Source organism: Palaemon carinicauda, chromosome 10 (assembly GCF_036898095.1).
Source record: "Palaemon carinicauda isolate YSFRI2023 chromosome 10, ASM3689809v2, whole genome shotgun sequence".
Taxonomy (NCBI): domain Eukaryota; kingdom Metazoa; phylum Arthropoda; class Malacostraca; order Decapoda; family Palaemonidae; genus Palaemon; species Palaemon carinicauda.
The window spans coordinates 81249752-81265355 of NC_090734.1; the positions used below are offsets into that span (position 1 = coordinate 81249752).

The 15604-nt window shown below is 41.6% G+C and overlaps 1 protein-coding gene across 1 annotated transcript in view; it reads right to left on the minus strand.

The window, feature by feature from the left end:
• LOC137648657 (S-adenosylmethionine-dependent nucleotide dehydratase RSAD2-like) overlaps nucleotides 1-11552 on the minus strand; it is a 75808-nt gene extending 64256 nt beyond the window's left edge. Inside the window, exon 1 of the mRNA XM_068381661.1 lies at nucleotides 11418-11552. Coding sequence (XP_068237762.1) covers nucleotides 11418-11484 — 67 coding nt within the window. The 5' untranslated portion in view covers nucleotides 11485-11552. The remainder of the gene's footprint in view (nucleotides 1-11417) is intronic.
• Between the last annotated feature and the right edge of the window lie 4052 nt (nucleotides 11553-15604).

The window sequence follows — 15604 nt, forward strand, 5'->3', positions numbered from 1 at the left end:
ACTGAGTAGTTTCTCTTGAATGCCAGGGACATAGCAATGCCTCTGACATCGTGTGCTCTAGGGCGACGTGACGGAAGAGGGTCTGGATTCAGGGAATGGTGAATGACCCTGCGAATCCATGCTGAGATAGTATTCTTAGTGACCCTCCTCTTCGTCCTTCCTGTGCTCACAAACAATGCTCGCACCCGAGGACGAGCTGCAGCTGTTCTTTTAAGATAGAGCCTCAGACTCCTTAATGGGCACAGTAAGAGATGGTCTGGGTCATCTGTTACAGGAAGGAGACTCGAAATCCGGAAGGAGTCTAACCGTGGGTCCGGAATCCCTGGATTTTGAGTCTTAGCCACAAACTCAGGGACGAACCCGAACGTTACCTCCCCCATCCCCTTGAATGGGCGACGTCGTACGAGAGACCATGAAGTTCGATGACTCGCTTGGCCGAGGCCAATGTGAGTAGGAACACCGTCTTCCAAGTCAGGTGGCGATCAGAAGCCTGGCGTAATGGTTCGAACGGAGGTCTCTTAGGAGACCTGAGGACTCGAACCACGTTCCAGGGAGGAGGTCTCACTTCCGACTGAGGGCAGGTAAGCTCGTAGCTTCGTATGAGTAGAGAAAGTTCCAGCGAGGAGGAAATGTCCATTCCCTTCAGCCTGAAGGCCAGGCTTAAGGCTGAGCGATAGCCTTTCACCGCCGCGACTGAAAGGCGCATTTCTTCCCGCAAATACACAAGAAACTCCGCTACTGCTGGAATAATGGCATCGAGGGGAGAGATACCCCTTCCACGACACCAACCACAGAAGACTCTCCACTTCGCCTGGTAGACCCCTGCGGATGACTTTCGCAGGTGCCGAGACATCCTTTCCGCTACTTGTTGCGAAAAACCTCTCTCTGTGAGGAGATGCTGGATAGTCTCCAGGCGTGAAGCCGAAGCGATGCTACGGCTTTGTGGAAGATGTTGCAGTGTGGTTGCTTGAGTAGCTCGTGTCGCGGAGGAAGTTCTCTCGGGAGTTCCGTCAGGAGCTGCAGAAGGTCTGGTGGGAACCACTCTGCATGATGCCATAGCGGATCTATTAGAGTCATTGACAGGTTGACCGATATTCTGGTCTTGTTGAGCACCCTTCTCATCAGACAGAACGGTGGGAAGGCGTAAACGTCGATGTTGTCCCACCGTTGTTAGGGGCCAGAGTGCCTTGGGGTAAGGGACTGGGGAACAGTACAGCAGAAGCTTGAAGTTCAAGGCTGTCGCGAACAGGTCCACTGTCGGGGAACCCCACAAAGTCAAGAATTTGTTGGCTACTAGAGGATCCAAAGACCACTCGGTACTCACTATCTGCGATGCTCTGCGCAGACTGTCAGCGAGCACATTCCTTTTGCCCGGAATGAAGCGAGCCAATAGTGGAATCGAGTGGACTTCGGTCCATCTCAGTATCTCTACTGCAAGATCGGATAGCTGTTGTGAAAAGGTACCTCCCTGCTTGTTCATGTAAGCCACTACCATGGTGTTGTCGCACATCACCACCACGGAGTGACCCGCCAGGGTTTGTTGGAACTGTTGAAGTGCCCGATATACGGCCTTCATCTCCAGCAAATTTATGTGGAGGCACTTTTCTGATTCTGACCATAGGCCTGAGGTCCTGTGGTTCAGAACGTTGCCCCCCCACCCCCCCACCCCCTTCTTTTGAAGCGTCCGAGAACAGCATCAAATCCGGGGGGAGGACGAGAAGATCCACTCCCTTTCGGAGGTTTTCGTCTGTCAACCACCACTGGAGGTCCATCTGTTCCGCAGGACCCATAGGGACCAGAATGTCAGGGAAATCGTGGCCATGATTCCTACGGGACTTGAGCCGCCATTGCAGGGATCTCATCCTGAGGCGGCCGTTTGGAACTAGACGGGCCAAGGAGGAAAGGTGACCTAGGAGACGTAACCACGATTGGGCTGGAAGCTCTTCTCGTCTGAGGAAAGGATCTGCGACCCTCCTCAGCCTTGCTATCCTGTCGTCTGATGGAAAGGCTTTGTGGAGATTGGTTTCCAATATCATGCCTAGATATACCAGTCGTTGAGATGGAAGCAGAAAAGACTTCTCGAGATTTACCATGATCCCTAGATCTTGGCAAATTCCCAGAAGCTTATCTCGGTGTCGAAGAAGGGTCGATTCCGAGTCTGCCAGGATCAGCCAGTCGTCCAGATAACGGAGGAGACGGATGCCGATCCTGTGTGCCCACGAAGAGATCAGGGTGAACACTCTGGTGAATACCTGGGGTGCTGTGGAGAGACCGAAACACAGCACCTTGAACTGGTAGATCTTGTTGTCTAGGCTGAATCTTAAGTACTTCCTTGAAGACGGATGGATTGGGATCTGGAAGTACGCGTCCTTCAGATCCAGTGTACACATGAAGTCTTGTGGTCTCACCGCAAGTCTGACCGTGTCTGCTGTCTCCATACTGAACGGAGTTTGTTTGACAAACTTGTTCAGAGCTGAGAGGTCGATGATGGGTCTCCAGCCTCCAGACGCCTTCTTTACAAGAAAGAGTCGACTGAAGAAGCCTGGGGACCCGTCGACGACCTCCTGGAGAGCATCCCTCTTCAGCATGGTCTCGACTTCTGCCCGTAGGGCTAGTCCCTTTGCCGATCCCATGGTATAGGAGCTCAACGACACTGGATTCGCTGTCAGGGGAGGAAGAGATGTTGTGAACGGGACGCGATATTCCTGACTGATCACGGAGATCGTCCAGGAATCGGCACCGAGTTGCTGCCACCTAAATGCGCAACTTTTCAGGCATCCCCCCACTGGTGGACATGCAGGGGGATTGCCAATCCTAGCGTTTGCGGCCTCGGCCGCTCCCTCTAGGATTCTTGCCTCCCCTGGAGGACTTTTTGCCCTTCTTGTCTCTGACAGGAAAGGGCAGCTGCTTGGAAACCGTCGTCTTTGCTGCCACTGCCGGTTTTGTCGTCTTGGACTGGCGAGGTTGTTGAGGTGCTGGAGGTTTGTAGGGGCTTTGTTGTAAGAGCCCTTTGGAGAAGAAATCCTGGTTCGATTTTTTCCACCACTCAGCCGCCTGTTCCACATCCTTGGGCTCAAACAAACTCTTCCCCAGGAGGAAAGAGTGTCTGAGCTTGCAGACATCCACGGCTGGGACCTTCGAGTGGAACCTCTCGGTCACCGCATCACATCGCTTCAGGATCGAGTTTGCCCACAAGTTCGAGACTTGGTGGGCCAGAAACTCAATGGTGTGTGTGCCCGAAAGGAGCAAGGTCTCCAGGGCCTTCTTGGTGCTCTCCTTGGACAGATCCTCGGATCGCAGCAGGATGCCCAGAGACCCCAGCCAGACATCCAGAAATGAAGTGGCCTGCCTGGCACACTTTGCGACCTTCTCCTGACTCAAGATCTCTGTTGCCGAAAATGTCACTTGCCGGCTGGAGAGTCTCTCAAGAGAGACTCCCCTGGAAAGCTCTTCCACAGAGTGGTGGAGTGGGAGAGCTAAACAAGACTCCTCCATGATCTCAAAATACATCCTCTGTTGGACACGAGGAGGTGGGAGGAGCTTGTTGCCAGCAGTGGAACAGCTGGAGGAGGCGAGCTCGGAGAGCTGGCCCTCAACCTTATCCCTGGCACTCTTCACCCCTTGGGAAAAAGGCAAAGCCGCACTGGCCTTAGTGGGTTTCTGAGTGCCAAAGACTCGGTCTAGGACCGTGTCCTTGCCCTCACGAGGGGCAATCTCAGGGTCCTTGAACCCGTTGAGATGCCTCATCAGAGTCAAGACTTGCCAGAAGGCATGTTCTGACTCTTGCTGCTCTCCTCCTGGTGAACTGGCAGCAAAGTCTCCTGTCCCCAGAAGCTCTACTTGGGGGGACACGTGGACGTTCTCCTGGGGTCTCGCCGGCTCTGGTCGAATCCAGAAAGAAGACTTCGGGATAGTCTTCGAGTCCTTTGGTTCCCTTCTAGGAGGGATGTAGGACTCCAGCAACGAAGTCTGAGGGCTCTTCTCCACCCCAACACAGGACGATTCTCCTACTCACGGTGGGGTTTCTCCCATTGGTACGGTGGGAAAAGGTCTCACCTCGGTAGATTCCCCTGAGGACGGAAAAGCTTCGTCCACAGGAGAAGGAGAGAACGTCTGAGGGGGGGAAGGAGCCTTCCTTACAGATTTCTTAGGAGCCAGTTTGACACCGGGAGAAGTCACCACGATCTCTACTCCTCTCTTCCTCTTCAGTGGGGTCGGAGCTGCTGTTGGTTTGAGACCCAAATCAGCGAAGGCAGGCTTAACAGCCTGGACGACAGCTCTGATAAGTGACCCAAACCATGACTGCTTACTGACAGACGCAGTGTCAGAGACTCCCGCTGGAGGGAAGGGGATCGGGCGATCCTTCAGAGTACTGTAGATACCACAGGGCCTGCCTGAAAAGAAAGGGAAGAAGATTGGTGCCTAGACCTCTCTGAAGACCTCCCCTCCACCTGCGAACGCGCTGTTCTGCGCTTGCGGGGGGGGGGCCTGAAGAAGATGACCTGACTGCTCTCGCTCTTGAAGACTCGCTAGGAGGCTCGCGTTGCGAAACCCGGAGAGAATCGCGCTTGGGCTCGCGCTGGCGTTCACGCGATGGAACAATCACAGGTTCACGGCGCGAGGGCGTGGGGGCGCGTGGGCGAGTGTTGGCGACCAGGAGAATGACGGCGCGTAGGTGAACGACGGAGCGCAGGCGAGCTATGGCGCGCAGGGCGAGCAGGTGAGTGACTGTGCGCAGGTGAGGTTGCGCGTGGGCGCGCAGGTGATCTTCTGCGAGCAGGCTCGTGGGCGTGCTGGAGAGTGATGGCGCGCAGGCGATAGGGCGCGCAGGCGATAGGGCGCGCGGACGCGCCGGAGATCGCTGGCGTGCAGGTGCGCGATCTGGAGAAGACAGATGGGGGGCAGGATCAGCAGGCTTAGAAGCGCGTGAAGGAGACTGCTCGTGGGCGCGTCGTGTCCCTTCCACCTCTGGAAGTGAGCACGGTAGGAGCTGGAACCTGTGGGCGCGAAGGTGACTGCGCGCGATGGCGCGTAGGCGAGGGTTGACGAGAGGGCGAGTTCCAAGGGCGCACAGGTGAACGCTGGCGAGAAGGCGAAGGATGAGGCTTCCTTCCTATGCCCAGATCCGAAGATCGTGGGCGCGCGGGGGAGCGATGGCGCGTAGTTACGCGCCGGCGTGCAGGAGAAGTTCACTGGCGAGCTGGAGATCGTGGGCGCGCAGGAGATCGTGGGCGCACAGGAGATCGTGGGCGCGCAGGGCGTGTATCAGGATCAGGGCACGCAGATGTGCGCTGGCGAGGAGGAGATCGCTGGCGTACAGGAGATCGCTTGCGAGCAGGAGAGCGCTGGCGAGCAGAAGATCGATGGCGAGCAGGAAAGCGCTGACATGTCGACTCTGCCATAGGAGATCGCTGGCGCGTTGTTTCCGGCACAGGATGAATCTCAGCAACAGCAGGAACAGGAGAAGGCTTGCGCGCAACTCGAGATCGTGTGCGCACAGGTAAAACCTGGCACTTAAGGGACTTGCTCCCATTGTGAGACAAGCCCTTTTGCCCCGAAGGGACCGGTGCCCGTTGGATAACGGGGTGCGAGGGCGCCCACTGCGCATCAGCTGCCACGAACGGTGAAGGAGGATCAACAGGTCTGGCAGGCGTAGGAGATCGTGAACGATCTGCAGAGAGGTCCAGAGATGCGGCTGCAACGGTCGACTCATAACGAGGAGGATCCTCTGCAGGGGACGGCGAGGGCGAGGAGCCGAAGAGGCGCCTCCTAACTCCTTTGAGGGGAGAAGGAAGACCTCTACGGCGAAGAGGAGGGCAAACCTTGCTACGGATACGTCCTCTGGGAGCAGGAACACCATCGTCGGTCCTCCGTAGAGGAGTCTCTGTTAGTGAACTCCCCCGAGGGGGAGAATCACCTGCAGGAGAGACCGTTGGACTCAGCTCCTCCCTCAAAGGATGTTCGGAGGGGGGGACTGAGCCTTCAGCAACATCAGCACCCAAGGCAGGGGTTTGACCCGACCCGTCAGAAGCCTCTGCCACAACAACGTCGACAGTAGACAGAGGGTCAACCTCCGCTATCACCGGCGACTGTTTGACAGCTGCGCCCAACTGGATCAAGTCAAACAGGGCTTCCCTGGAGGGCGAACCCTTAAGCCCCAAGGAAGCCCAAGGCTGCAATAAATCATCATTATAAACAGAAACAGATAAATCCTTCCCCGGAGGAGGAGGAGGAGCTGCCTCGCTATGGGAGGCAACTCCCTCTCCCGAACCCCGAGGTCGGTCAACATAAGAACAGCCTACGCTACCACTCGACGGCCTCTCACGAGAGACCGATCGAGTGGGAGCTTCGGAGGAGGTTCGGGCAACGGAAGAAGAGTCCTTGGAATTTTCCTTCTTCAAGGAAACCCTTGAAGGAGAAAGATCCCGCTTAGACTTCTTCTTCCGTCGCCGGGAAAACCTCTCCCACTGGAAGATAGACCACTCCCTGCACTCACTGCACACTTTATCCTTATCACACCGTTGACCTATGCAGAACGGACACAAGGTGTGAGGGTCCGTCTCGACCGCCGACATATAAGTCCAACAAGGGCGGTCGGGTAAACCAGGGCATTTCCGCATGATAAGGAGAGAGGCCAACGTCCAAACACACAAACTGAAAGAGAAAGCAAAAAAAGATTAAGGCTGTCAATGCGAGGGTGAGAGCAGACACGTCTGACCACCACCCGAGCCAAAAGCGGAGTGAATCAGTTCACCGGTGGGTGGGGGGGAGGGGTAGCTAGCTACCCCTCACCTACCCCCCGCTAACTAGCAAGTGGGTAGTTAACCCTCGTTAAAAACAGGAATTCTAGTACCTTAGACCCTAACCACACAAGTTCTTTGCAATGTTTTCAGACTCTTGGGTAGAAATGCTTCTCCAAAGCTGAGTAGTATGAGACTGTGCCCAACCAGTGATCATACCAAGACCTGGGATGCAAGGCAGACATGGGATGCAAGGCCGACATGAGCTGCAAGGCTGACATGGAGGCTGTTTCAAAGTTTAGGATCTCAGGCCCTGATAAAACCGTCGACTGCTGAGTTTCAAATGAGACCCCATGGGTCAAGGATGCCACATCAGAATCCAGAGGCTACATACTAAAATATGCCCCCTTCTTACATAACACTTTCAGAGTTTAGACCACAGGGAGAATTAACTTTGACCACTTCGCCAACTTAAGGGAGTCCCTCAAGGGATGAGACCTGTTATTCAATCTAATGGACAACCTCGCTGCCTTAAGAGAGTCTTTTAAAGGCAGGAGACCTGTTGTTCAATCTTACAGATGGGGTCCTCCGCTTCTCGTGACCAGGGTTGTTCCAACCTACATCTAGAACTGGGGTTTAGGGTTGATCCCATCAATGAACATCTTCCCTCCTACGTACAATGCTGGAAGGGCCTCACCATGATCGTCTAATTTCAGGGATGATCCCATCAATAGACATCTTCCTCCATACGTACAGTGCTGGAGGTGCATCATCTAGATTGTCTAACCTTTGGATCAGCCCCCAAGACCCAAAAAAAAGGACAACTACTCACCCAGATCAGCCATCAGAACTTCCAAAGGTCCAAAGGATCTACCTTATGCCCCTAGGATCTGAGGAATCTATCTCTACAGTGACAGCAGATAGGTCCTCAATCATAATTATAAAGGGTGAATCAGAGTGGACTACCCTAGCCCATTTACCTGGTGGAAGAGCAACAGCATCTAACTACTTGACTACAGGGCGACGATGCTTGCACCTTTCAGGAATGCCTTTATGTTGGCTTCCCAAGTCAGATGCAGAAACAGGGGAAAAGGGACTGTGACCAAACCTTGGGTTCCTTTTACCTCTTCTTGCCAAACTACTGCCACTGGTAGGACTACCACTCTACACACTCCTCACAATGCAAGGACTACATACAGTAATGGAAAATACAAGAGGGACATGTAGAATGGGTTTCCACATAAGGCTTTGTCATGAAAGTCCTGCAATGTTTATCAGGAATTCCAAGGAAAGACTGCATGCCCACAAATTTTTTTTCTATAACATGAACACACTATCAAAATGCAAAGAAATAAAAAGCATTAATAAGCAAAGTGTGTTTGCTGAGAGTATGTCTGTACTGTACTTCTTGACAGCTAAAGTTATTGTGGTTTCTCAGCGAGATGCAAGGGCGGCGGGGGTTCTTCGCTACCAGCAAGTACCTATCGACATCTCGTTTAAAATTTTAACAGCCGAGTATTTCCAGCTACAATAAAATCATACTCCTATTAAAGGACAAGGGTTTGTATCCATATAGGAACATATTAGGATAACCTAATGATTTCAACTTTCATACATCTGTAACCTAATACCAATAAAAACACCAGGAACATATTAATTCCATTACAAGGGAAATGGCTACACTACTTGTTTAGGATGGTATTAAGAAAATTGTGCTTAAATGGGTATTTACGGAAGAAATGTTTCAAGCGTGTGACATTTGGAGAAGCGGATCTAGTATTAAAATGGTTGGAGCTCATATCAAAAGGGGTGGAACTGGATACTGGCCAAGAAAAGGTCACATGACAGTAAAAACATCTCTAATTGGAGCTTGCTAATTGGTATTAGTACAGTTCTACTAGAGAAAATAGGAAATGCCATAAAACAAATGTGAAATAAATGTTTGGACAGGAGCATAACCTGTAAGGAATTTCATGAACTATTCTCAGGAGCTTCTAATGTCATGGGAGATCAAACCAAAAAGTCAATTACCCAATAGTAAGAATACAAGGGGAGTTTCTCACAGATATAGGTATCTGGATTACCTCAAATTGTGGGCTATTATTACCATTTTGAGGTTCAAACTAGTGTTTTGGCAGATCTATTCAATTGTGTTGATCAAAATCTTTCAACTGTACAAATATTGTATTACAGTAAGGTAAAACATACATTTGTTACAAGACTTAATTAGTCAATCGCCTACTTCTATTACAAATGTACTAAGGTTCTTCCAACAATGGCACTTTCAAAGCAGTTCTGCTTTGATACTTATTTAGGTAAGATGTAAGGTACCTCGAATTACTGGAATCCCACGGATTTACTGGAATCCTCAGGTAAATACTGGAATGCCCTTGAAAATTACCGAAATCTCCTACAATATCACTGCAAACCCTTAATCAATGAATAATGTTTTTATTACAAAAACATTATTTTTATGTTTTTAGCATTTATATTTTCTATATATTTGTAGGTAAACCTTGGCTAGGGGTTGTGACCTGGGAAGGTTTATGACCTGGGAAGGGGGTCCAGGACTTACCCAGGCTGGGGGTTGTGACCTGGGAACTACTAGGTCAGGTTAGGTGGGTTGGTTAGGTTCTGTAACCTTTTATATAGTGTAAAGGATATAAAGAAAAATGCTTTAAAATACACATTTTATTTAAATAAATTACTAAAAAAACAATGTAAATTAATAAAAACACATTATTTATCGATTTATATGGGTTTGCAGTGATATTGTAGGGGATTTCGGTCATTTACACTGATGTGTTTATAGATGTTTTGAACAGTTTAGAGGTCAGTAATCATTGGACACACTTATTTTTCAAGTTTCCTAGACGGGTTAAACTAGTAAATATAATGGCATATGAAAGACCTAGTTTCAAATGGGATGCCACCCACACAAGAAGTAAACAAAAGCTTGCAACTTATCTTAGGCTAAGCCAATGATAAAGTGGTCTAAGGGGGTTACAGAACTTGTTCGGAGTGAACTTTAAATTAGGTTGTCTACTTGTTTCTTTATTCCCTTTCAAAATGTGGATTTAAAGCCTTAACTTTGCTGTGCGTGTCTACTCTGTGTTGTCACGAACATTGAGCAAGCTATAATCGTACAAGTTCATTAAATCATTTGATCTAAAAGTTCTCCCGATGTTTCATAAAGAAAACCTAATGAAGGAGAGAACGTTTAAGGGGGTAACAATAATATTCGGAAAGGGCAATATACGAAAGGAAGAAAAAGTGCAGAAAATTTCTTCACAACTGGTCAATTTGCAACGACTACCATTTCAAAGTGTGACTTGGGATTTGGGAAGGTTTGGTTAGAACATTTCTTTTTAGAAAAATGATCTGCTGTCCCCACTCAGAATTCATAATTTGCCCCCACGAATTTAAAGGTAATAGCTTCAATAAAGTACTATTGATCTATTTATCAATCTACGTACCTTACATAAAATATTTACATCAACTTATTGTTATTGTACCAGCAGCATATAAAACATTACAAATCCTGCAATGAAATATCTATCGGATATACTTCCAGAGGTAACCCTAACAGACAGACGTAAAATAATCATAATCACAATTTCCCTTGGGTAGCCTACACCTCGAACAGAATAATAATAATAATAATAATAATAATAATAATAATAATAATAATAATAATAATAATAATAATAATAATAATAATAATAATAATAATAATAATATTATTATTATCATTAATAATAATAATAATAATAATAATAATAATAATAATAATAATAATAATAATAATAATAATAGCAACATTAATAAAAAATAAGAGCAATTAATATTATTATTATTATTATTATTATTATTATTATTATTATTATTATTATTATTATTATTATTATTATTATTATTATTATTATTATTATTAATAATATGAACAAAAACGATAAAATACCATATATATATATATATATATATATATATATATATATATATATATATATATATATATATATATATATATATATATATATATATATACTCTATATATATATATATATATATATATATATATATATATATATATATATATATATATATATATATATATATATATATATATATATATAATATATATATATATATATATATATATATATATATATATATATATATATATATATATACATACATATATACATACATACATACAAACATACATACATATATATTTCTGAAACTATTCATTTGCGACGGGAACGAGTGTCATTTTCGACGAGAGCGTAATTTTTTCTTTAAGAGAAAGTAGTTTTTTCCTACGTTACATTGCCATGTAATACAGTAAAATAATACCATATATATATATATATATATATATATATATATATATATATATATATATATATATATATATATATATATATATATATATATATATATATATATATATATATATATATATATATATATATATATATATCTTACGATAATGGGGGAGCCCCAGTGGGAACTCGGGGTTCATAATAATAATAATAATAATAATAATAATAATAATAATAATAATAATAATAATAATAATAATAATAATAATAATAATAATAATAATAATAATAATAATTGTTGGGCCTAGACTTAGTAGACTATAGTATGTATAAATATGCAATACTTTACCCATGGAGTTACTGATATTTATAGCCAGTCTTCTAAAATGACTTGATAAAACACTGTAAATCAACATTGTTGAGACTTCTAGACTCAGCTGCTTTAAAGTTGTGTCACCGTTCCTTAGTTACAACTGAATAGAAACCTTGGTTACGTATTGCTTATATACATGCTTAACGATTTCCGATGCCAGGGAGCTACACTTTGACGTTCATACACGTATCAGTCGGCTGTTCGTTGAGTACAAACAGTATTAACTTACTGTATTTGACAAAATTATTACCAGAATTTACACCTTTTCTATAAGGAATTGTCGTTAAGTATGCATCATTGTATGATGATAGAAGAAAACATGCAAAAATGTCATTTGTTATAAACATATTTTCAGTACGTATCATAAGCGTACAGTTATCAAGGCGTCGTCCGGCTCCGAACACGTATGGTTGACTCATAATTGTCCCAAGTTATTTCCAAATCCAATACTTAATCTGTTACGTAATATGATGTTACCAATTTACTGCAAAGAAAAAACATCTTTAATTTAGATGTGAGGATTTTGCATCTCTGAATAACAGATATTCGAGAGACTAATATTTAATCAGAAGGGAATAATAATCAGATAATATTTAATCAAAAGGGTAAGAAATGTTTGCTTTGAGCCGTGACACATAAAAAGACTAATAATCCAGTTGGGGGTCATGATTCAGAATTGGACTCTAAATAATATCTTAATGATTATTGATTAGCAAATTCTCGAATGCTACCGGTATGCTGCCAAGATAGCTCAACGAAGGTCACACAGAAGAAATCTAAAGATTGTAAACCACTCCAATCCCTCTAAGTAACGTAATTTTGTATAATAAATTTTCACACAAACTAAACAGCACGTAGGTACTTACATACTTTATTTGACACTATCCTCTCATGTCTATGTTGCAAATATACAAAATACGAGTAATTTTCACCAGCACCGATGTAAACAAAAGATATAATCTTAATACTAGATGGTATTGTTATTGTAAAGATCTGTCGACTTCTTCGACAGATCTTTCTGCCACATGAAGCGATGGTAATTGGTAACAATGATCATTTGATACACTACCAGTCTGTATCAGACATTTTAATCATTTTTTCCACATAGACGATTATATATTATTATTTTACATAGAATATCAAAGGAAATGAAATAATTAATTCGTATCCATAGATTAATCAACAAACCCTTCTTTTACAATTGCGATTTCGCTTTATGTTATAGTCGACAAGATCTATCTACCTTCACAGCAGTTTCCACATATAGCATATGATACACACACACACACACACACACACACACACACACACACACACATATATATATATATATATATATATATATATATATATATATATATATATATATATATATATATATATATATATATATATATATCACACACACACACACACACATATATATATATATATATATATATATATATATATATATATATATATATATATATATATATATATATATATATATATATATATATATATATATATATATATATATATATATATAAAAGCACTGACTCATCAAGTTATCAGAATCGGACGTCCAAAATACCTGAAAGAATTGTATACATCGCACAACCAACGAATCATGCCAACAAGAGAATAGTTATAGTTATTGGATAAACGAGTTATCTCTAATGTAGGTTATAGAGTTTTCAAATGTGTGGCCCCAAGGCTAGACAGCAGCTTAACAAGCTTTCACTAGACATCCGAAAGATTGAAGATATTAAGGCTTTGAAGAAGATATATAATAAAATTGCAGAAGATTTCTATACAATGCTATACAATAGTGATATAAGAAGTAACTGTGCCAATAATAGGATATAAGGGAAACACCTGAGCCGGTACCAAACGTAACAGTAGGAGAAGTTAGGAAAGAATTGAAAAGTATAAAAAAAAAAGGCAAAGCACCGAGAGAAGATGGCCTAAAAATTATTTAATAATGGATGGAGGAGATTTCTTGGTAGTGAAATTCGCCGAACTTTAGGCTACACAAAATATCTACAAAAATGCTTTATATACTCACAGCTTGGAAAAACTTTATCATCATACAAATTCACAAAAAGGAAGACACAAAACACCTGAAAAATTACCGCCCAATAAGTTTACCCTCAGTGATATATTAACTATTTACAAGGATCACTTTGGACAGAACAGAAAGACATCTAGACTTTGAAGACTAGAAGAAGTTTTTAGAAATTTAAATTGGGAAAATGTAGGAATTGATATTACTGGGAAATACCTTGACAACATAGATTTTCAGATGACAAAGTGTTGTTTTGTAAATCATTGGAGGAATTGCAAAAGAAGACTGCAGATTTGAATAGAGAAAGCAGAAATGTAGGACTGAAAATGAATATGAGTAAAACCAAGATCATTTCCATTGGAAATGAACCTCTAAATATTGTTAATTGACATACGCACTTAGTAAAGACAGTGTGTTTCCCCAGGTCGTGAGACCGAAATTAAAAGAAGAATAAGCATACGATGGGACGTTTTGAGAAATAAAATGAGATTATTAAAAGTAAAAAGTCCCCTTCTTAAAAAAAACAATCAGATGATCCTACCGGTATTAACTTATGCATCAGAAACTTATAGACTTGTTAAAGCAGTAGAACATAAGCTAGTTACAACTCAAAATGATATAGAAAGAATAATGATGGGAATAATACTAAGAGACAGCAAAATAGCAACATGGAAGAAAGAGCAAACTAAAGTAGAGGATATTCTCACAACGTGTAAGAAAATAAATGGACATGGACAAGACATGTAATGAGAATGACAGACAACAGATGGATATCAAGAATAACAGAATGGGACACTAGAGATTATAAAAGAAGCAGGGGAAGGAAGAGAAGACGACGAATTGACGAACTGAGAAAGTTTACAGGTGTGGACTGGCATAGAGAGACCCTAAATAGACGCGAGTTCAAGGACATGTCTCAGACCTTCGTTCTGCTGGGAAATAGTAACGGCTGATGATGATATATGAATATATACATACAATTATATTATATATACATAAGTATATATATATATATATATATATATATATATATATATATATATATATATATATATATATATATATATATATATATATATATATATATATATATATATATATATATAATTTATATGTCCCTTTCTGCGTGAGGATATGTTAACGTGGTGAAAGGATTTACGCATCCCCATGATCAGCAAATCTGTACTTGTCATGGCCTTCCATACTAAGTTGGTTTGCTGTATACGATCAGAAGAAATCTCTTACCATCACCAATCCGCAGTGGCCAGCGTATTAAGGAAAACTGGTAGAATCCCAGACATTAATTGATGTTTCTGAGGCCTTTGTCCTATAGTTGACAAGAAACGGCTGCATATGTTGTTGTTGATATATATATATATATATATATATATATATATATATATATATATATATATATATATATATATATATATATATATATATATATATATATATATATATATATATATATATGCATATATATATATATATATATATATATATATATATATATATATATATATATATATATATATATAGATAGTGTGTGTGTATATAGGCTATATATATAGATGTATATATACATACATATATATGTATATATATATATATATATATATATATATATATATATATATATATATATATATATATATATATATATATATATATATATATATATATATATATTTATATATGTGTGTATATATATATATATATATATATATATATATATATATATATATATACATATATATATATATATATATATATATATATATATATATATATATATATATATATATATATATGTATATATGTGTGTATATATATGCATACGTATATATATATATATATATATATATATATATATATATATATATATATATATATATATATATATATATATAATTTTGCTTCACAAATTAAGATGTAAGTCAGCAGCTGAAGGCTAGACAAGAGAACACAAAAGAAATTGTAGAATGAGAGAATTAAAATATCTCCTCAAAACGCTTTCTCAATATGCATTTTTTTTCAATTAAAGAAGAAGAAGATAGGATTTGTTTCTCAAAAGTATATTCGAAATTATAATTTTAAATGAGTTATATACCGT